The sequence below is a fragment of the Dermochelys coriacea genome, chromosome 1 (genome assembly GCF_009764565.3).
Source record: "Dermochelys coriacea isolate rDerCor1 chromosome 1, rDerCor1.pri.v4, whole genome shotgun sequence".
Taxonomy (NCBI): Eukaryota; Metazoa; Chordata; order Testudines; family Dermochelyidae; genus Dermochelys; species Dermochelys coriacea.
The window spans coordinates 123811456-123835601 of NC_050068.2; the positions used below are offsets into that span (position 1 = coordinate 123811456).

A 24146-nucleotide genomic window follows, 5' to 3' on the forward strand; every position below is an offset into this window, starting at 1 on the left:
ACTTTTTAAATTTAGAGTTAGAGCTGGGCAAATAAATTATATTCTGTTCACTGGCCCTTAGAAAAAATTGGAAAAAATTTTTGGTTTGGGTTTAACTAAATCTGAAAATTGTGAATTTTTTTGGCAAATTAAAAAAAAATCAATTTTGCATTGAAAGACATATTTGTAGCTTTTTCCTAAAGGTCTAGATTCACAAAATGGGGTGGGAAGGTGGTGGTGCTGCTTTCCTTATAACTTTTAGCCCAATGTTTATGTCCCTCACCTACGATGTAAAAGATCAGGGTTCAGTTTCCCCCTCTATCTAATTTGGAGAATGGATTTGAACCTGGATCTCCCACCTCTCTGGTCGGGGCCATACCCACAGAGCTGTAGGATATTCTGGTGTGTAGAAGGGGGTCTCAGTCTCTTCTGTTGAAGCTGTTTCACTGAATGCAGTCGCTGGAATAGGATTTGGACTTGAATCTTCCACATCCTAAGTGAGAGTCCTAACCACCAGGCTAAAGCATCATTCTCACTCTCCCTAGTCCAGTGACTGTTCATTGTCATTCATACCAGTGAGAGTAACCATAGGAACAATTTAGCGTGGGTGTTGGTGGATTCTCCATCACTGGCAATTTTAAAATCAAGATTGGATTTTTTTTTTTTTTTTTTTTTTTTTAAGTGAGCTCTACTTCAAAAGGAATTATATTGGGGAAGTTCTATGGCCTGTGTTACACAGCAGGTCAGACTAGATGGTCACAATGGTCCCTTCTGGCTTCGAATGTATGAATAATGAATGAAATTAAATGAAAGTAAAACTTTTTTTCCTCATCTCTTTCAGTTATAGTCATCTTAGGTGCTACTGTAACAACAGAAGGTGACATACTTTAGATAAAGTCTTCTTTTTTTAAAAATAAAAAGCTGATGGTTTTCTTTAATACTACTGTTTATAGTATATCCTGTCTCTAATGGTTGATACAATGTATTTAAACTTCTCAAATACATTTTTATAACCATTTTTTGTATGATATGAGTCTGGTAAAATATTTATGATATTGATTAGTAATGGTGCCCGACTGCCTTTTTTATTTTCTTTCGTTTGTGAAACTCTAAGAAAGCATTTTGATATAAACATTGGGATTTTTGTTGTTTTGAGAGCAAATATTTTGTTTTGTTCTAGCACAGCCTGAGTTTGTTCTAGCCCTGCATATAGGGGAGTGTGCAGTTCTGGGAATAGTGTTCTAACAGTTTACTTTGCTTCATAAGGAGTTGCGGGCACACATACTGTTGTGGCCACAAAAAATGGTGGACAACTTATTCTGGATATCTATTTTTTATAACTATTGGTGACAGAATAATGTATGACATACTGTATTAAGAATTTCACAAGCTGGAGCATATCACACCTTGTTTAGCCTTTGGTCACTTTTTTTTTCTTTCTTTCTTTTTTTTTTTTTTTTTTTCTGTAATCTGTTTTAGTCTGTGGTAGATGACTGGGTTGAAGCTTATATCCAAGATCGAGATGTGGCACTTCTAGATCTGATCAACTTCTACATTCAGTGCTCAGGCTGTCAAGGTAATTCAGTATCATATAGGCATATCCATTTGCTGCTCAGTTTCTTCTGGACAGAAACTACCTTTATAATAGGTCACTTATACAGAAATGGTTTGTTTGTTTTAATGGGCTCTAGACATATCAAGATTAATGATGGAGGATGTCAATGGCCAAATTCTTCAGCCTTTAGGCACACAACTACCCTTAACTTTACTGCGAGTTCTATGCATATGATGGCTTCAAGGTTCAACCTTCTTGTGTAACAAACACTCTGAAACATGCCCACAAGTCTTTACAGAATCACTGACTTTTGAGAAGGATATTTTTCATGACTGTTCAAATTTGAAATCCTAACTTTTTGTTGATTTCAGAATGCTAGTTTGCACTGACCTAATATTTTCACCTGAGGCTCTGAAAGTACTTTACAAATACTAGCAAATTGAATCTCACATTTCAGTTGTTTGAGGAACAATGTGTCTCTCTTCCTTCTATCTACTTGCTACAGAGTGACTGTGAGTCTAGGTAATAATTATTTCCAAAGCAGGCATAGAGACACCAGCTGCTATCTCATCTGAAATCTATCACCTTCCGCAGCACAGTGTCCCCTTATACCATATTGAGGTGTTAGTTTGGCTGTGATTCCGAGGGAATGGTGCCATCCATTGAAGCACCGATGTTACTTTCTGCAGAACCCACTTGTTCCTTAATGATTTCCCTTTCAAGTACTGAATTGTGTGCTCCATGCTTAGTTTCTGGTGATACAGCTTCAGAATAAATGATAACTTAGTCTGTTTCCCAAATCCTCTGGATATACAGATTGGAATCTTGTAGACTTTATCTGCTTTAGTGAGCAGAACAAAGCCTGTTCTGTTAAATGGCTTATTAAGCACCTCTATCATAAAATATTGCCAGGAATTTAAGATATACCAGTGGATAAACAAACAGAAATTGGTGTCAGTTTGATACCAAACTTGAACGCTCCTCCTCTGAAGCTGAATGTTGGTGCACTGTTATCAATTGCTAATAACCTATTTATTTGTCAACCTGCACTAATGCAAAAACAAGTAGAATAGTTTGGGTTACTTTTTTGGCACCCATGGATTTAGGTCAAAGCCACTACTATAGTATGGACTTTATTATTTTTGAAATTTTAATATATGGTATGGCAAAATATTTCCATTTAATTCCCAAATATTTCAATTTCATCTATCTACCATCTAGGAATGGTGACAGCTGAGATGTTCCAAAGTTTGTGCAACAGTGATGTAATGCAAAAAATGACGGAGACATTTGATGAGGTAATTGCAACATGAAACTATGACTGCATCTGACTCATTTGAATAAGAAATAGCTATTAATATGGAAATTGGATAGTACTGTTCGTTGTCTAGTAACTCTCTCTCGCTCATTGAAGCCTGCGTTCCCTCTTTCTTTCCCTGTAGGAAAGGTTTTATGCACCTTTACGTTTTACCTGGAATGAGAAGCAGTCAAGGTGCCTGAAACAGAGAGTATTCCTGTCTTCAGTATTTTCATAATACTTCCCTGCATCCTTGCTAAATCTTGCATCTAGCTCTTTTTCAATAAAATAAATAAATTGGGGACATAGTATTTTTCCTCTTAAGATGTTCTAATAATGATAAATACAGTCTGTAATGGCTGCAGGTAATATCATGCTTTGGTACCTTGTTGATAGGTGCCTTTAAAAATACATAGTGTGGATGGATGGGGAGCTGCTGTTGAAACTAGTTGTCAGTTGGAACTTAAACTTTTTTCCTTTCCCATTTTGTTGATCGTATGAATTTCCATTGCTGTCCTTTTGATGTGAGAGCAATAATAATGTGCATTAATAATGTCAGATCATGGTCCAGACAGGATATTTTATTCCCTGAAGTTTATTAGAAAAACTGTATCTTTAAAGTGCCACCTCCACCCCTCAGTCTTGCCTGGCTAATGAGACCAGCCTCCACTCTCTTTTGCCAGTTATCTCACAATCCTCTGAGTGTCTTTTTCCATGCTTGCCCTCTAAGTTAGTTTGCCACCCTCATCTTATTCGTATCCCACCTTAAGCCCCTGCTCTGAGATACCAGTACATTGAAAAGTCTGACTTTATCCATCTTGGATTTGAGACCTTTTACTGTCCTGGAGTGAATACTGTATTTTACTTTATAGTGACCCTGATTGGGTAAACACCTAGGCCATGGCTACAAGAGGAACACTTTACCAGTACAGGAATACCAGTGTTCTGTACTGTCAGAACACCTAGTTTGGTGCAGCTATACTAGCACTTTGCACCAATATAGTAATCCCCAACCCCCCCCAGGTGAAACAAGTTATACTAGTAAAAGCACAGCTTTGCATTATAGCAACATCTACAACAGAGGCTTCTGCTGGCGCAGCTGTATTGGGGATCACACTGCTTCATGCCCCTGACCAACATAGCTATGCCATGTGAAGTCTGTAGTGTACCCGCAGGGCCATCCTTAGGATTTATGGTGCCCCACGCAGCAGTATTAAACTGGTGCCTCTATGCCTGATGGCAGCCTGGGCTCGCAGCCGGAGGGGGAGGGAAATGAGGCAAGCAAAGGATAGCGAGACGCCTGGCCCACCTCATGTGGCAGAGAGTCACAGTTCCCTGAAGAGACCCCTGTACCCTCTCCCTCACACAGAATGGACATGCAGAGAAGGTACCTAATTAAAAGCACTAAATTTGGAAATAAAAAATGTCAGTCACAGGTTTTATGATATGCCCTGAAATTTGTCAGACATTTATTTGCAAAAACTTTGTAGTAAGGGCGAGTCAGTTGTCTTGCTGAATACAACATTAAATGTTATGGAATACATGATGCAGCTTTTCTCTGTTTTACATTTTCTTAATCAGTATTTCTAAGCTGATTTTATATTTTAAATGTACTCATAAGTCTTCAGAAAGTAGTCATTCCAGATTACTACGTATTTAACTCACTGAAACAAAGATACTATTTTAAATTAATCATGTCACAGAGGTTTAGTGTGTTCATAACAATGTTCATTGCTTTTAGGAAAAGGGAACACTAATTTACTTTGTGTGATCTCTGTAACAATAAATATGTTTATGAAATGTCACCAACTTTAAAAAATATGTTTTCAAAGATTTTAGGCATAGCAAAAGGGGCTGAAGGGAGAAAGGGATGGACAGAAAGGACAGGAAGACTTTGGAAGCAAGTTTCTTTTACTATAGAAATTAAAATTAAATTGTGTATTTTAGCTACGAGTGGTCTTTTGAAGGATTTATTTAAAAAACTATGTCTGAAGATCCAAGCATTTAAGACAAAAGATGATTGGGCATCTAAAAATCTATGCAAGGATTTTTTAGAGATGTGATTTTATAAGCTTCACCAACTCACTAATGAAATATTTTTAAAGCAAATTTTAAACTAAGGTCCTGTAGAGTAACATGTTCTGAGTAGGTTTCAGAGTAGCAGCCGTGTTAGTCTGTATTCGCAAAAAGAAAAGGAGTACTTGTGGCACCTTAGAGACTAACATGTTCTGAGTAAATATTACAGTAATGCACAACTGTTTTTGTCAGTAAATTCAGGGCATGGCTACACTGGAAACTTCAAAGTGCTGAGTAGGAACATTCCCGTGGCAGTGCTTTGAAGTGCAAGTGAGGTCCTGGTAATCCATCTCCACGAGGGATTAGCTCTGAGCTCTGGGAGCTTGTCCACACTAGCGCTTAAAGTGCTCAGACTTGCTGTGCTCAGGGGGATGATTTTTCACACCCCTGAGCCAGCAAGTTAGAGCGCTATAAAATGTAAGTGTAGACAAGCCCTCAGAAACTAGCAGTGTATACCTGGGGTTTGGCAAATGCCTGTTAAATACCTTCATTACCACTTGCATGGCTCTTTAACAGTTTCAGTGTTGTGCTAATAGGTTTGGCAGGCTGGAAGTCTTTTTCAATTTTAAGTTACTAGATCCCCTCCGGAGTAAAAGTCACCAGGGTGCAGCAGCCAGCTGTGGGAACCTGCAGGAAGGGTCAGAACAGGGATAGGAAAGCCAAGAAGGTGGACACTAAGACCCAGTGGTGCCCCAAATTTTCAGGTGCCCTACGCAGCTGTGTATTCTGTGTGAAATGTAAAGGAGTACTTGTGGCACTTTAGAGACTAACAAATTTATTTGAGCTTAAGCTTTCATGAGCTACAGCTCACTTCATCAGATGCATTACTGAACCACCAATGCTGTAGCTCACTAAAGCTTATGCTCAAATAAATTTTAGTCTCTAAGGTGCCACAAGTACTCCTTTTCTTTTTGTGAATACAGACTAACACGGCTGCTAGTCTGAAACCTGTGTGAAATGTGTATGCCTAAGGCCCTGTGTACGTTACACATATGTTTATCTTTACTACCTTGAGTAGTCCCATTGAAATGGAGAAAAGATTTCAGCGTGGTAACACTTCTGAGGAGCAGATTAGGCAGATTAAGATTAAGCAGTTTGTCAAATCACTGAAATGATGGGACTATTAATGGTAGTAAAGGTAACCATGTGAGCAAGTGTTTGCAGGAATAGGGCCAAAATGCTCACTTTCTCTTGCCAGCAAAGTGCTCAGGTGGCTGCCCAGCAACTTCAAAATACAATGTGATTGAAAACATTTAAAACAAGTTTAAATCATTTCAGATCCACCACAGATGTGCTTTTCAGTGCAATTTGAAATGCACAATAATTAATGAGGGTTTTGTATTGTCTAAAGGACACTGGAATCCAGAGTGTGGTGAATTTTCAAAATATCATTTAGCTATTTTTTTAAGATAATAATCTCCAAAGAATGCCTAAATTCATGTGAAACTGGGATTTACTGATAAAGCTGTTAGGTTTTTGAAATACGGCTTGCCCTCACTTGCAAACGTGAGCATATTTGCCTACCCTTGATTTGGGACATTTCTTGGGGGTCAGCTATTTCACAATAGCAAATAACTGAATGTTGCAGATTGATGCATATTTAAATTTCTAAGGGAGAAGCAGATGCTCTCTTAGAATAAACAATAAAGATTATAGCTTGCACACTTCAGTACCTGATGTTTAAATGAAACTTGGCACTGACTACTTGTTATTACAAGAGTACCAGTTTTTTAAAAAAACTGCATTTGTCTTTTACTGAAGTACACATCGGTTTTAGCTAAAAACAAGCCAAATAAAAGGGGATTGTGTGCATGTATGTGAGATGTATACAATCTCAAGTTTAAATGACATAGAATCATAGAATATCAGGGTTGGAAGGGACCTCAGGAGGTCATCTAGTCCAACCCCCTGCTCAAAGCAGGACCAATTCCCAACATCTTAAAACATGATTCACAATGGGTACTTTTGTGTATGTAAAATCTTTCAAAAAGAAAAGGAGTACTTGTGGCACCTTAGAGACTAACAAGAGGCTGCTACTCTGAAACCTAAAATCTTTCAGAATCACTTCTGCAGTTTCATCAAAAGCTTTTATAATGTTGTCTCTTGCATTCTAGGAAACAGGATTGCAATACAAGAAATTTATGGCCTATCCCTGGATTCTGACTGTTACTTGGCCAGTGGACATGGTAAATAGCTGCATTTCTTGAATATCCTTGAAGTAAAGATTTCAAATGTTGCATATATGTGAAAATTGTACTTGCTTAATGGTGCAGTCCAATGGAACAGTGGTGAAAGTCAAGTGCAGTGTTGTTGCCTGCGTGACTGCAGAATTGCTTTAAATAAACAAATGTTCTTGATGTATGATGGACCCCATTCAGCAAGAACCTGAGCACACAATGGCTTTACAGGAATTGAAAGTGCTCAGCACCTTGCAGGATTGAGCCCTATGTGAGATGCAATAGGCATATGCTGTTCAAACATCTGTTTGAATGGAATGTGTCAATCTAGTACAGTATCCAACTGTGCTTTCTTCCATCACCCTGCTAACCTACTTGGCTTTACTTATGCGTGTGTTCTCCCCATGTACACCCTTAAAAAATTATTTTTTTAGATAATATTTTGGAAGGGCCACTGTCAAGTGAAATTTGGCTCAAATTTTAGGTTTCATTAAAATAGTCTTTTGCAAAATTGAAGACTAAAAGAAATTTCTGCAACTTTAAAAAGAAAATGGCAATAGAATGTATAAAAACAAAAACTATTTCTCTTCGGTGTTTGATATCAGAAATAGCTTGCAGCATTGTGCTGTCTATGTTGTTGTAATGTGCCCATCGCCATAGTGACGTGTATACAGATAGTAGCAATTCCATCCCAAAGGACCAGGCCCTCCATCATCTGTGCCTCTTTCTTCTAATTAGTTTTCTTGTTATGTCTCTAGGAAAGATGCTGTGGTTGTTCAGTAAAGGCTTGTATGCACTGTATGCAGAGAGTCTTACATTGTTTTTTAACCGTGGCATGATTTGTGTTTCTCTGCTCTACAGTGATAGGGTTCCATAGTAGATTGCCAAGCCCCTGAGAGTTTTACTCTCAATTAACCATAGTGTCCCTCTTGACTGGAGCTATCTACTGGATTGTGGGAAGAAGTGAATGTGACACCCTGTATCCCATGAGATGCTCTGTACCCCACGTTCACCACTTTTATATGATTATGATATATTGTGTACAAAGTATGTCCTATGAAGTATAATTTGAAAATTTATAATCTGCTGAATATTCTTATCCTGTTGAAATGTGTGTAAAATTATGAGATTTTGCTATATGATTGTTACTGCAATATGTTGTTCTGGGTAATGCCCAGAAACCATTTTCTCAGAGACAAAGATGCACTGGCACGGCAGCAAGCTGTTAAAAAGCTATGACCTACTTAACTGGCCATTCACCAGCTGGGGAGAAGACATAAACAAGACACTTACATTTCATCCCAGTGATGGTATAAATCTCATATACACAGTCTATACCCCGACAGGGGGAGGGGAGGGGCAAATTCTCAAAGAGAAGAGGATATAAAAGCAGTGACCTCCACGTCACTTCTTCCTCTCCATCTCTACTGGTGGTAGCTAGATCACTGAAAGACAAAAGAAGCATAATTGAACTGGGGGAGTGGTTCTGGCCCCGAGGTTTTTTAGCCATTATAGACTGCTATATGCTTTTGGTGAGAAAAATTCCTTTTTGCTTTTAAATGTATTAGCCTTGGTAAAGTTTAGGAATTTTCTTGTTTGTTTATCCGTTTATTTCTTTTGTAACCAGTTCTGACTTGATCACTTGTAATCACTTAAAATCTCTCTTTTTCTCTAGTTAATACAATTGTTTTATCTAAACCAGTGTGTTTTGGTTGAAGTGTTTTGAAATCTCTACTTAGGTCAACAAGGTTGGTGCATAATCATTACCCAGTGTTAGAATGATGAAATATCTATGAGCTTGTACTGCCCAGAAGGCTACTGAGCAGTACAAGAGACACGTTTTGGGGGAGCAAGGCTGAGACTGGGCTTTCATGTATTCATCTGGGAGTGATTTTACATGTGAGTGGCTATGTGTGAGCAGAGCCTGGAGGGGGTTGCTGTTCACCAGCAAAGCAGTGTAAAGGGCATCCCAGGCTGGAGAGCTAAATGGACACAGAAGTCCAGCAGTTCAGATTGCACCCTTGGGAATGTCACAGTGAGTTCTAAGATGGTCAGTCTGCAGTCCATTGATGGCTTTAAAGGTTAGCATCAGGACTTTCTAGAATATGAATACCTTCATATGGCACTGATGAGAATCTCACTTGACGCCAAACTGAAATTGACGTATTTCTTCACTGTTTCAGGTGGGAGAAATGCAGGTAGTAAACAAGCAGCACAAATGAAAAGTAAATGGGACTTTCAGTTTTTATAATTATTTTTTCCTTCTAATATAGGACAATGGAGACTATCCACTCATCAAACCGGGACCCTACTGGAAGAAGTTCAAGGCCAATTTCTGTGAGTTCACTGCAGTGCTAATCCAGCAGTGTCAGTACAGCATCCTCTATGATAGTTACCTGATGGACACAGTCATCTCACTGCTTACAGGACTAGCAGACTCCAGGGTCAGAGCATTTAGGCACACCAGCACTTTAGCAGGTAAATACAATTCACGTTGCTGTTTCAGTTTTCATCAGAGACTATAGGTTTTGGTGACTCGTGTGTTTACAAAACTGATCAAACGTAAAAAGGACTGTAAGCTTTCCAAGGCAGGAATTGTCTTCCTTTGTACATTAACAGTGCCTAGCACGTTATGGTTGCTACTGTAGTATTAATAACCTCCTTCTGCATGTATGTGTTGTTAGAGGACTTTCCCTTCACCCTCTCCCTTGGTTCTTGTCAGCAGACAGAAAGCAGAAGACTAGAAGTCTGAAGTGTAGGCAATGTGATGTTTATTGGGGTTAGTTCCAAGCAAGCATGTCCATAGCTCTACATGCCAGCAGAGTCTGTTTCCCACTGTTCCGTTCCCAGCTCTGACACCGCAGACCATTTACCCCATGTCCCCCTTCCCAGCTCTGACACTGCAGAGCCTTGCCTGTGTCCCAGTCCCTATTCCTACCTCCTCCTCTTTAGCAGGCTAAAATATACCTGCAATGCATGCCCACAGTCCCACCCCTTACAATTTACGGTAATGTACCGTCTGTGGTCTTCGTCCCACCTCTTTTGTACCCCATGGGAGGGGTGAGGAGTGAGGGTACGGTCAGGGACAGGCATTTCTTTGGTCTTTTAGTGTTATATACCTCACTCCCCAAAACTCCTTTGCCCCTCCCGACTGGTTGCTTAACCTTGCCTTAAAATAGGGGTTTAAACAATCTTAAAGTGTGTTCTCGAGTAACACTTTAACTGCTCTTATCTGTTCCCATTGTACTAACAAACCCATCTGACTAGGCAAAAGCAACATATGCAATCTTTGTCCTTTGTTTACACATATTAGTATAAAATGTCAAATAAAAATTCTATCCACGGGATAGCTAAGTGGTTTGAGCATTGGCCTGCTAAACCCAGGGTTGTGAGTTCAATCCTTGAGGGGGCCATTTAGGGATCTAGGGCAAAAATTGGGGATTGGTCCTGCTTTGAGCAGGGGGTTGGACTAGATGACCTCCTTCCAACCCTGATATTCTATGAAACAAGCCTATATACTAGCATGTGTAAATGTAATTTGGAAGCATTGGACATGGTAGGTATCTTGCTGGCTTTAAGAAAAGCACAGATATTTAAAATACATTCAAGAGTATCTCAGACCCCAAAATTCTTGTTTGAAGAGGAAGCTTGGAATGTAGATTATCTGTAAAGTAGATCAGTTGCATTTTAATATTTAGCAAAATCTTTTGTAACAGCTGAGATAATTAACTTCAGAATTCTGCTATGTACTGGAAGTTATGCATAAGCAGTAGTTGCTTTTCATTGTTAGTTTTCTGTCACTAATTTTCCTTCCATCCCCACTGAGTGAATATAATTAATATAAAAGGGAGGATCTTAAAACTTATGAGGCTGTCCTAAGAAACTTGTCATTCAAGAGGTTTTTTATGATACCCCTACTAAAATGAATACCTTTGTAGCTTTCTTATGTCGCACAGCATGACAGTATCTAGGTGAGTTTATACTTTTAAAAAAGCCAACAATTGGTCACAGCACAGCCCCTTCTTCCCCCCCCCCTTTTTTTTTTTTTGCCTTTGCTATCTGTGCCCACTGACAAATGGAAATCTAGCTATTGGTCTGAATCAACAAAAGTAGACACACTTTATACTGTTTCATAAAGACCATCAGACTCTGGCTCATGTGGTCCTGAGCTCTTGCACTGATGTTGCTACATTTCTTCACATCTGAGGAAGGCACTTATCCTATAGCTCTAGATTGTTGTCCAAAATTACAGAGGAAATCTGCAACATGCAACATCAGCTGGACCAAAAGAAGTATGTCACCAGGAGTAGAATAAAACACCTCTGCCAACTCTTTTGTTTCAAAACCAAGTAGTAAATTTAAATGAAATATTACCCCAACATCTGTCGTCTTGCTGCTCCTACCTTGGATTGTGATCTTACAATATAAGCAGGGTTGAGGTTGACCAGTACACTTGTTTTAACATGTTGAATATACTTTATAATGTGTACCACTGAGCTAAGGCTTACTTATTTGGTTTCTCTTCCTTTTCAGCGTTGAAGCTTCTGACAGCACTTGTAAGAGTAAATCTAAATCTTGATGTCAGCAAATGTAACGCTCAAAGGCTGTATCAAGTGGAGAAGAACAGGATTTCTGTCAAGAGGACCAATCACAGACTGGACCAATTAGAGAGAAAAAGGAAAGAGGTGAGTCAGGTTTGTTATTTGGGATGGGTGAAGATGTAGTAAAAAGGTGGCTCTTTTCTGGCTGCTGATTTACACATGTTTTTCTCACACTTTTGAAATACAGTGAGGTGATATTTCCTAAGCATCATCAATGATAGATTGCAAAGCAGTTCTCACTTACCAGGTTCAGTGCTATACTGACAAGCACTCCAGACATGTCGCACACAACTGATCTGCGTATTACTACTTGCTGTAGCCATTATGCAGCAGTAGAACGCGTAGTATTCTTTGAGGTCTCTGTTTTGATGATAGCCTCTCAAAATTGGGGATGTGACTAGCTGGTGAATTGGCATCTCTTCTGTGTGCATCTGGTAATTTTTTAATGTCTGTTCATACACATGCATGCACACACAAAACTGGGCTCCCACAAACCATGAGCCAAATTCTTTGGTCTTTGCTCAGATTATATTCTGGAATTAGACCAAGGATATTGGAATTTATCACTTTATGAACAAAGGATTCTTAAAATGTCATGTGACCACAATTTAAACTATGACTCATCTCTCTCCTGCTGCCCGGACTCCATTATTCCTTTTCTGTCACCCAGACAGACTCTTGTGACTCCCCTACTGTCCATGCAGTATCCCGCACCATGGAAAATTATCTTTTACGTGCTGGCATAGTTTGTTGAGGCACAAATGTGAGAGAGAGTCCCTGCCCTGCTAAACTCACAACCAAGTACCTCCGATGTAATCTTTGAATTCCATCATGTGTACAATTGTTGTATTTGTAAGAGGAGGCAGCTTCTGTGGTGAAAGGTGGCTGGGTAGGACAGGAGAGACAGACGAGGGCAAGTGTTAGCTTCCGAATCCCGGTCTCTTGGGCAAATGAGAGGGAAGAGGCGTGGGGTGGGAAATTAATTGTCACCTTCATGGTACCTTTATTAAAGAGAAATAATAGATTATGACTAAATGATCTATTGTCTCTGAAGACCTCTACCAAGTTTTCAGGGCTTTATCAAGGTGCCCACTGGACTACCTCATCCAGAGGTATTCTGGGGTTTATCCAGCTTCTGACTTTTTTCTTCTACCATATGTCCAAGTGTATTACAAAGACAACTTAGACCTACACATGCAAACTAATTGTGTAATGGCATGTATCATTCCTTCTGTGTATTGCTAGAACAAGGTTCTTTTCCTCAACCAATATATTATGTGAAGTGTCTTAGTACTTGGATTCATAGTTGAAATCCAATGACCTTTCATTTTGATGTAGTTGCGCCGCATCAAATCCCTAATGTAGACAGGCTCATTTTTTTTGTACTGATGAATTGTGCAAACAGTAAGGTTTGCACCCAGTATAACAACATGAATGTGGTTACCTTGGTATGAATTTTATATAAAGGGGATTTGTCATATTCCCTACTTGGAACTTTCAATTTTTGGTATTTTCAGTATGAACAGAAACCGCTGGAAATAGAGAATATGATGAATGCTATTTTCAAAGGGACATTCTTACAGAGATATCGGTAAGAATATTTATCATTTATATGCTTTTGAAATAGCACCCACAGGCCTTAATCAAGACTGGACTCCAGTGTGCTGCATATTGTACTAACACATAGGAGCCCACTGTCCCTTCCCTGATGAGTTGACAATCTAACTTCCCTCTCTGAAAAAAAGGTATTAGAAAGGAATAAAAATAAGTCTGTACAGCGTACATGCCTCCCATAAAAAAATCTCATGCAAAGTGTCCCAGTTAAATCAAGATGAATATCCAAGGGACAGTAAAAATTTGTTCTGAAAAAGCACATAATACTGAATTGTTTGAAAGAACCCATCTAGGCTTAGAAAGTAACCCCTTCATTATGTACACTCATTCTCCACTCCTTTGTTTGCTTCTTCCTTCTGGCTACAGAGTAATAAGTTTATGGTTGAAAGACCTTTCAAACCCTCAAAATAATTGCAACTTGTATAGCTAACAGGTTTTTATTTTTCAAACACTAACAAATTCTTTGTAGGGGATTTGTAGATTAAAGACATGTTTAAAAGTTACTGAATGGACACTTAAGATGCTACTCGGGATTGCATGTATATCTGCAACTCTTGATCTCCTGCTCGGAAAAGCAAATAATTAACCTGGTATCTTTTGGGTATTTATAAATGTGTTTATAACATAGCTTTGTAATTTTACAGTGATGTGATTCCTGAGATCCGGGCTATCTGCATTGAAGAAATTGGCAGCTGGATGAAAATGTACCCTGATACATTCTTAAATGATAGTTACTTGAAATATATTGGATGGATGCTGTATGATAAGGTGAGGATTTTCGCCTCCTCCTCCCTTTATCTCCCACAGAAGGAAAGTTCAAGATTTAAAAAAAAATTGTTCTAAAAGTTAAAACAACTTAGTTATATATTCTTACGTGGACAAAAAGTCTCCCCTCCTCCAATACTATGTTTTGTTTTAAAACTCACCTTACACCACTAAGTAATAGAAAGCACTTTTATCCATTCTACGCGCAAAGCTGTGTGAAAGTGTGCGGCACTGATCCATGGTGTGTGTGTGTGTGTATGTATGTATGTATGTATGTATAGCTTTGCTGGATGTATATGTATGTGACCTCGAGCAATGTTTCACTTTATTGGGTAGGTTGACTTTAAAACCTATCCTTGCTAAGTAGTGACATGGAATACATCCTCTGTGAGTATGTACAATTTTAGAGGTAGGGTAAACTTCTGTTTTAAGATTGACGATTGTTACTTTGTTAAATTATATTATTTCATAGAGAGAGACAACAATACTCTTTATTTCTGAACTGGAAAACAAGTGGAGCTATAAGAACATTTGGAAAATATTATTTAAAATCTCAACTATTTTGTTATAGTTCAGTTTCTTTTAATTACCTCTTATATTCCTAAAATCTTCCAAATAATGTTTTCCTTTCCCCTCACCCCCAAGGCTTTTGTCCTCTTCTGTTTAGCAGTTATCCTGTTTTAGAGCAGAGATGAACTTAGTATGTCTAGCTTTTTAAAAAGTTATCCTGTAAACATATATTTTTCTCAAATTTACCAGTGTGTGCTTAATAGCCTGGCAGAGGCAGTATTTGCTGTGAATGGTTAATTACTGAGTATGGTACTTTACTTTTGTAGGGCATCTTCTAAAATAAATAAAATGAGTTTATATAGCTCCCATATAGCCAAAACCTCTTTTCTTTTGCATCAGGATTATATATGATGACACATAGTTCTTTGAATAGAATATTAGTTAACTGCAAAGCCAGCAGAGGGTGCACAAATCATGTTGTTTGTGTTTCATGCTATAAGTATATAAGCAGTGGTTAAACTTCTTTAAAAGGAAACTAACTTGCCAATAACAGCCCCCTCTCCCACAAAGACTTTTAGGGCACATTTAAATGGCAGGATTCTTTTGGCAGCATGTACCATACCCACATAGCCCCTCTTCCATGGGTATACACAGCAGAGTGAGTAAATGGTGAGACATGGATTAAGTCAGTAGAATAAAGACATGCCTGAAGGGTGTGGGAATGAAGCCGAGTACATTCCCTACATGTTTTCTACTAACCCAAGCTTTGCCTTCCATTTACACTGCTTTTTTAGCAGAGTAGTATCGTGCTACTGCAGCCTTTCTCCTCCTTAGGAAAAGACTCTGGTAGTGGGGAAAGGCTATGTCAGCTCCCTGCTGCTGAAGCCCTGCTCCACAGAGAGGCTGGGATCAGTGGGGAAAAGGCTCAACTGTTCCTTATTGCCTCCCCCCGCCAAGGCCTTTCCTCACCGGAGGGAAAGGCTCTGGCAGTGGGGAGCAGCTGAAGCCTTTCTCTGCTGCTTCCCCTCTGCTGGAGCCTTTCTTTGACATGTGTAGCAGCACACTGCAGTGAGGACACTTTTCCCTGTGGTGTGTAGCTAGATGTGCGCTTCAGGGCACTGAATGTGGTATGTAGTGTAGATGTAGCCATAGAGTCTAGAGAAGTTTCTTAGATCAATCATATCAACTTTTTAAGGTATGGCCAGTTGAGAGATCTTTCAGATTACAAACACAGAATTTCCATTTTTCCCTTAGAATATGTGACATTGCTGTCAGTGCAGTACAAAATGAAAATTCTAGAAATTTGGTGTCTTTGGCTAGAGCACACAACCCATCTGCTGTGTTTTACCGGAGACTGGAAACAGCTGCTTTTTAGAAAAAAATGTTTAACTGGAAGCAATCACTGTAGCAAAAACTAAGTGAGAGAAAATGAGAAGGCCTCTGGATTTCATCTCCATCCAGTTGACTGATTACAATACCAATCTTGCATTGCGGTACTGGCTTTAAAAAACATACTGCAAGCTATTCCTTCCCATTTTTGTGGGGGAGGGTGTACCCAGATCATTGTCATTTGGGAATATAGTTCCAGAGACATTTGTCAAATAATTTTAGGGCCCAAATCTGAACAACCACAAAATTGTTTTAAACTACCGGAAAATGTAGCCCAGATAACCTGTGGCATTCTAAGTATAGACTAAACTCAGTCAGTCACTGGGAGGCTTTAAAAAAAAGGTTTAAACACTTATTTGGTCTTCAAAGACTTATTTGCATGTTATGACTTATTTTACCCTTCTGATTCCATTTTGACATGACATATATTTATAATGCAGACTTAGTGCTGGCATAGAAGATATTTCCCACACCCAACTGGATGCCCCAAATCTATTTCTCTTAGTGGTAATGAGTTCAAAATAAAAAAAAATGAAAAGTCTGTCTGTGTCCCAGTAAGAATTGTGAAACAATGTCCCGAAGGTATAATTTTCTGCTGGAACAACTTCAGTAGTTAATTATTTCTAGAAGACAGGAATAAATGTTGCTTTCTAGTACTAAATACAAATAATGCAAAATCTGGCAACAGCATTCAGTAACAATAACTACACAGTTAACCCCCTTCCTAAAGAACTATCATCCCATTTCTCAAACTTGGGCCCCTAATTGTGCATTTTGACACTCAGTGTCATTTTGATGCCTCCAGTGAGTGTTTGGCTCCTATGTATTGATATGAGCAATTAGAAAGAAGAAGAAAAGAAAGGGGCAGGGAAAAAAATTCCTGTGGGAGGTGAGAGGGATGGAGGCTGAAAAATGGAGGTGAACAGAGGTGGGGTAGGTGAAAGGAGTAGAAAGGACGACTGATTTTCTAAGGAAAATAAAAGGTGTACTACATACACACACGCTTGGGACATCCACATGTGTCAGCCTCGCTTTTGAGTTGTGTAGGGAGTTGTGTGATGCTTTTATTTCTAGAACGTAGCATTTTCATTAGAAAAAAACATTACAAAAATCTAATCCCTCTTGGAACAAAATGTGCTTGCGTTACAGAAGAAAAGATTCAAGAACAAAACCAGTCTTGTGAGCCTTGCAAAACTAATTTGAGATCCTCTACTGTGAGGTGCCTAGAGAAGTGCTAAGTAGGTAGATCCCCTTGTACTGAGGGGGAAGCTGAAGCACAGAGATGCAATGATTCTCTTGCTGCTTTGCACGGGAAATATGGCAGAAGCGGGAAAAGAGCTCAGATCTCCTCCTGACATCAAGTCTTGGGAGCTAACCACAAGATCATCCTTCTCCTGTCTAATTTCAAATTAGTTTGAGAAGTTGTCCGTGACAGGACATCTGTGTGGTTTGACATTCTTTCTATGGAAACTTCTATGTCATGACATCCCCCATGTGCATCCTGCAACAGTGTCTCTGTAAAACTGGCATCTTATTGTTCAACAGATCTACTCCCTGCATGTATTCTCAGCCCTAGTCTCTGACTTCTCTGAACAAAAAAAGTGTTCACTATGTTTTAGTCTGGCAGTGCTGTGGGGAGAGTGAGCTGGGTTCTTTTCACAGATCAGCAGTATTTTAAACTAAGTCCCTGTTGCAGAATCAGAGAGACAAAAATAGCGATTCTGGTGAGGTAAAAGAAAAGAAGGCTTTAGCTGTAGCAAAAAGCTGCTGAGATCATTTGGGAAGAATTTTAAGTAATGGAAAAAGCAGTGCGGGATGGGTAAACTCTCGCTCTAAGGAACGGGAAAATGGGGCAGGAAATGTGGCTTAAAACAAAGGAAAGAAATGTAAAAAAGATGATGAAAATACTGGTAGTGGAGATAAATGGATTGTTCATTCTTAGTCCCTAGCTGTAGTTTCTTTAACACATAAAATACATGTAGGGTTAAACTGAGAGATTTGAGGTGGGAAGGGAGATTAGGAAAGGCAGGTGACATGGTTTTAGGAATTAACATTTCCTATCTACAGATCTATGCTCCAATATTGTCTGACTGACAAATGCAAATGACAATGATTTTTCTCTGCTCCAGTCAATATCTGACCATCTGACACAACCAGCATAACTTAAATTTAGCACAGATGTAGTCTCTATTCAGGATTACAGCCCAGGAATGGAACAGTGTGAGGTGGGACTGGGATTGAGGTACAGTGGTTTTGCTGAGCGTGTTTATAAATTTGCACAGCTCTTGTCTGTGGTATGCCAGGTAGTAGTCAGTGGTAAGTAAGTGTGGGCACTCATCCTGCAAGAAGCTTCAACAGGTGCAGCAGTCCACCTGTGAAAATAGGGCCGTAAATTTTAAAGAGGTGAGCAAAGTTCAAGAAATGTGCCTGATGAATGTGAAGGTAGAGAAGGATAAATTAGACAACTTGAAAATCAGTGTCCGTATTCTTTGGTGGTCTTTCATTTTATATTTCTAACTAAAAAGCACCTTACACAGACTCATTAGTCAATGCCTGCTGCTACATGGCATAGTTTGCATTCTGTCTTAAGCAGAAGAATGGGAAGCTTGCAGTAACAGATAGCCTCCTTGTAGGACATCTGCACTGCTTGGGTTTCGTTTATTTTCCTGCCATGTTAGAGGGAGAAATGAAAAAAAAGAAATCTAGTATGAAGGAGATGATAGTGAATACAAGGCTGTAATTTATTGCAGGGGCTCTGCAGAAACCCTTTGCCATGAGAGTTCAGCAGAGCTCAGTGAGTTCTGCTTTAGAGCCCCAGAATGACTGTCTTTTAATATTCTTAAAGGTTTTGACCTTTTAAAGTTGCAGGATTACACTTGAGGCATTTCAAAGTCTAGGAAAAGGGCATTCTTTTTATAGAACCATTGTGAACAGTAGTATTGACTTACAGAGAAATAAATGAGGTAAATCTTTATAAAACCCATAAATATTTTTGGTATAAACCAACTATATTTGTTAGCCAAATACAGAAGGGAGCCTGAGGACTTGTCTACACTGGAAAATTGTATCATGTTAGAACATATTTTAACCAACGTGAGCTCAGACATGTCTTAGCACTCAGAGTAGGTAAGGACTGTTGTATTTATCAACATGTCAGCAGGTTGTGGATAACCCTGGGAGGGAATAGAGGGGATTCTAGGATTAGTCACAGCCAGTCGATGTGATGTGTTAAACAGGACAGCCCTTGGCTACTCTGAGTGTTTTTATCTGAAGTAATTTCTCAGTGTAGACTTGGTATGAGGGAGTCTAGATGGTGTAACATAAAACCATCACTGGGTGCCCCAGCGTCAACACAAACTCCCTCATACTGACTTGGACTAGTTTAGTATTGTATAACGTGCATACATTTTATCTCTGAATTTGGCCCACTTAGTCTTGGGGCCGTAAGAGACTCTAAGTTGGTTTAACTCATATCTGAGGAAAGTGTTGCAAGAAAAACAAATAGCAGAAAGATATAAGAAGACCATCCCCAACCTTCACCTTCTGACACACTGGGCATGGATTTATATGATCGTGGACTCCTTGCACTCCCATTGGTAATTGGTTATAATTTTTATGGGAGTGTAACATGAGTTTAGAGATCACCTCTCAGTTTGGCACATTGCATGCTATTAGGCATATGTGACATAACTATAGATCTGTCTGGTAATGGAGATTGAGGCAGTTTTTGTCCATCATAGGCATTTGTAGGGCTCCCATTACCATAGGATGACCACCAAATCATCAGTAAATAACATCAGTGCCAAAGATTTGTCACTTAACAGATTCTTCTTTGTCTAACAGCAACCTGAAGTGCGGTTGAAGTGTCTGCTGGGACTGCAAGGAATTTATAACAGAAAAGAGCTGGTATCCAAAATGGATCTCTTTACTAGCAGATTCAAGGTAAATGGAAATACCATTTTCTATTTTTAAAATCCAGTTTGGCTAGCTACAGAGGATCTGATATTTTGAGCAGAGTTGGCTGTCAGTCCCTTAGACAGGCTAGGATTGTTGGGTGGGGGAGTTTGTGGGATGTTGCTCTTCATTCATGAGAACATTCTGGTTTTGCTTTGGCCAACGAACAAAATGGGGTTGGCAGGCTCTGCAGACAGCCATGTCCAGCCTCTTGGCCAGGATACTTTTGGCAAGGAGTATTTGGCATCCCAAAGTCCCCTGTGTTCCTTTATCCCCCTCAAAACTGAGTTTGTATGTTAGATGTTGGATTGGGTGATTCTGCATAGACTGCTAGTGGAATGTATGATTCTGTGCTGATCTAGCATGACTCTGTGATCCTTGCAGAAAGATTTCCTGTCCCCAGTCTGAACAAGTCAAATGCTAGGCAGTAAATGGATAGCTTTTGAGCATTTGTTGGGTGAGCTGAGCAGAGGCCATTTGTGTCCCTATTACACCGCACTGATCATGTTGCCGCGTACAGGCTAGTTCAGGCAGTCAGCACTCTACTTTTTAATGTTACCTTTGGTTGTGATTTCATCAACTGTCACTAGCTAGCCTTGTCAGTACTTGGATAAGAAAACCCAAGGTCCTGCAGAAAGTGGTATTATGCCTCCATAGGTGTCACTCTTCCTTCGGAGGACTGAACCAATGCCCCAGCTAGTGCATACTCTTCTGCTGAGGCCTGCAGATACAGTCTTTTGGATGTCACGTAAAACCAAGGACTTGACTCTTCGTAGTCACTAAAAATCCCATGGCACTTTCTGAATGAGGAGGCTCATAATTCTCATGTTTTAGCCAAGTTTCAATCTGAGTAAATTAAATTCTGCCTATCTAAATTCAATCCATATTTTAAATAGTTTTACAGCAGTCCTCTGTACTTCTGCCCTAATCTGTGTAGTATTGCTGTGCGTTGTTAAACAGCCTCGTGATCCAAAATCTACTTACCTTTTTAGCAGGGTTATGGCTTCCAGAATTTTTTCACATTTGAGTAAAGAAATGATTTATGTAACATTGTATCTTAGAATTTATCCTGATTTAGCATATTGTTACTAATTGTTCTTCATTTACAAACAAGTGGCCAATCATTCTTAATATGTGAGCTGCAGTCAGTTTCTTGTGGAGACACACTTGCATCTACACAAATTTCGTATTGGTCAATTAACTCAAATAAAAATGTAACATAATGATGGAACAACTTGGTGGTAAGCAAATTGCCTTATGTCTCTTAGGAAATAGTCATTGCAATACAAATAAGTCTGTTTGTTAATAGTGGAGATGATCTAACTGTAGCAAAATAAATATTTGTCCAGAACAAAAAGTGTTACATCTTTTTATTGTTGTCTTACATCCATTAGGATCGAATTGTGTCCATGACTCTGGACAAGGACCATGAAGTAGCAGTTCAAGCCTTGAAACTCTTGATGCTTATATCACAGTAAATAATTTTTTTAATGTTCTAATTTGTTTTAATGGCAACGAGACCCAGATGTAACCAGTTGAGGAATCCTTTATTACTGATGATGTGCTCAGAAACAATTGCCCCCTGCAGGACATGGGTAAACAGGATAACTGCAAGCTAAAAGTCAGTTGAGAAGTCCATGACTAAAGTTAGAATGGTACTTAAGTAAGGTTATCCATTATAACACATTCTGGAGAATCATGTTTATTTTATAAATGGTATTTTTTAAAATGTGGGACTAGTGAGATTTCTTTGTCCCTTTTTGTTTTGCACTTTTTAAAAATTTGTATAAAGACTCTGCATCCCATTGCAGATACTGGTCAGATTTTAAGATCCTGCAGGAGCCAGAGCCTCTGGTGATTCAAAGTATAAGCTGACTCCTGCATGTGGCCAGGGGGAGATGGCTTCCATCCATGTACAACATTGCACAGTTGACCAGGTGCATTATGGGCTTTGCTTTTCCTCTGAAGCACAAGGTATTGGTCCCTGCTGGAGGAAGGATGTAGAACTTGATGGACCAGTAATCTGACCTGGATATAGTAAATCTCACTCTTATTGAACCAGCGACATAGAACCCTGAGTGCAGACTGACTGACTGAATTGTGATTTGCTGAGATCAGTCTTCAGAATGAGCAGTGCATTCAGAAGTTCAATAGGGATTGTCTGCACTGGGAAACTTACTGAAATAGCTATTCCAAAATAATTATTTTGGTGTAAGGCCCTGTGTGTTATTGTCTTTCTGGAGTAGCTATTTCAGTACATTTCCAAGTGTAAATGTGTCCTTATAAATCTGCTTTTCCTGTTTCTTCTCGTCTGCTCCCCTGTTTATTGTGTTTCTGATCAGGGTAGTGCAAGTATCACTGTAAAAGGAGTGCACTTTTTTTCCCTATAAAGTGAGCAAGGCTTTTTTGTATCTGTGTTCATTTAAGGTCAAAAGGGATTTTATTCATACTTAAAACCACTTCTGTATAGGCATATAAGTCCAATGATTAGGCAAATGTATATTAAACTGTACACCAGGCCCACTGTAAGTATTCCCGCACGCCCCCACTTGTCATTCGTGTGAAAGTAATTGTTTGAATCTGTGAAAGCAACAAAAGATGCAGGATGGTTTCTACCTATCTACAGACACTGGTACTTGCAAGCAGTTTTAGGGTATGCTGCATTTGGAGCTATGGGTTTGACTTGCAGCTTGTGTAGACATACTTGCGCCAGCTCTGATCGAGCTAGCGTATTAAAAATAGTAGTGTGGCTGTGGTAGCACAGGCAGTGAGGACCCGGAGCATGGGCTAGCCACTCGAGTACATATGCTTGGGGTCCAGGCGTGTTTGTACTTGGGGCAGCTAGCCTCTGCTGTCCCTTGCTACTGCCTGTGCTTTCCTGCCTACACTATTTTTAGCACATTAACTCGATGAGAGCTAGTATGAGTGTGTCTGTGTGAACTAGGAATCACACCCCTAGCTTCAAGGATAGACATACCCACGATTACGTGAGGCCAGAGAGATGAAATCTGCACAACTTGGATAGTAACTGTTTAATTTAGGAACCTTTGTTTGCATTACAGTACCAGAATATTCTTTTGCACTGAAGTGCTGCTTTATAATCACAGGAAGTGATTATTATCTCCTTTGACACTCCGCCCACTTAAGTGGCATTACTCCAGGCTTACACCAGCCTATATATGGGAACAGAATTGGACCCATTGTATATGTTCATTGTTGACGTAACTTGCTTTTTTACTGGAAGTATCATTGTTTAAATGACACTAATAGTAGGTAGGTTACCACTGCTAATATAAACACAACGACCACTTTGTATGACATTTGCTTTTCCATATTGCATAGATATTGCATTGTACTTTGTTATAGCATCTATGTGCATAACATGTCCCTGTGCTAGGAACAGTAGTGCACCATTGTTAAAATACAATGACTCTTTAAACCAGTTAAGGTTGCTCTTGTTCTGTATCTGAACCAACAAGTGCTATATTGGCACTGCAGCTGTTTAGTTTCTCCGGCTTTATTGTTGGGTTCATGTTCTCACTAAACTCATGAATGCTAACTATAGTCAAAAAGTTTGATTGTCTGTGTTTTTAGGAAAGCCTTTTCTAAACAAAGTTTTTAAAATTGGATTTCCAGCACTGCGCAGTTCCTCCTAAGAAGTTTTCCAAACAACACTTGTCCGTTATAAAACATATTTCTTAATCAACAAAAACATGCATTCATTTTATTTATGAAGCCATGGCAGAGGTCCAGCAACCACATACTTGTTGTCTTTGTTTCTGCTCCATCTATTGCAGAGCCAACAGCACTCCTAGTCACTCTGAGCCCTGCTGATTTGGTTTAATTATTGGGAAGATGAAGATGGGAGTTGGGGACTGAAATGAATTATCCACAAAGCCAGCCAAGAATCTTATCTCTTTTGCTTATAAAATTAGCACAGGACAGTCTAAACATTTTGGGTGAAGAATTGCGCTAAACTCTCTCTGCTAAGGTTGCTTTAAGAGCCTGTATAAAGATGCCTTTCCAGCAGGGGACACATTTCAGAAGTGGCACCTTAGAGACAAACAAATTTATTAGAGCATAAGCTTTCTTGAGCTACAGCTCACTTCATCGGATGCATTTCTGATGAAATGCTGTAGCTCACAAAAGCTTATGCTCTAACACATTTGTTAGTCTCTAAGGTGCCACCAGTACTCCTTTTCTTTTTGCGAATACAGACTAACACGGCT

General features: G+C 39.3%; 1 protein-coding gene across 1 annotated transcript in view; it reads left to right on the forward strand.

Annotated features, from left to right (window-relative positions):
- LOC119849888 (cohesin subunit SA-2-like) overlaps positions 1 to 24146 on the forward strand; it is a 110892-nt gene that overhangs the window by 18662 nt on the left and 68084 nt on the right. The window contains 9 exon segments of the mRNA XM_043495771.1: positions 1459 to 1555; positions 2756 to 2832; positions 7022 to 7093; positions 9358 to 9562; positions 11618 to 11769; positions 13203 to 13276; positions 13944 to 14067; positions 19807 to 19905; positions 21312 to 21391. Of these exon segments, the coding sequence (XP_043351706.1) occupies positions 1459 to 1555; positions 2756 to 2832; positions 7022 to 7093; positions 9358 to 9562; positions 11618 to 11769; positions 13203 to 13276; positions 13944 to 14067; positions 19807 to 19905; positions 21312 to 21391 (980 nt within the window).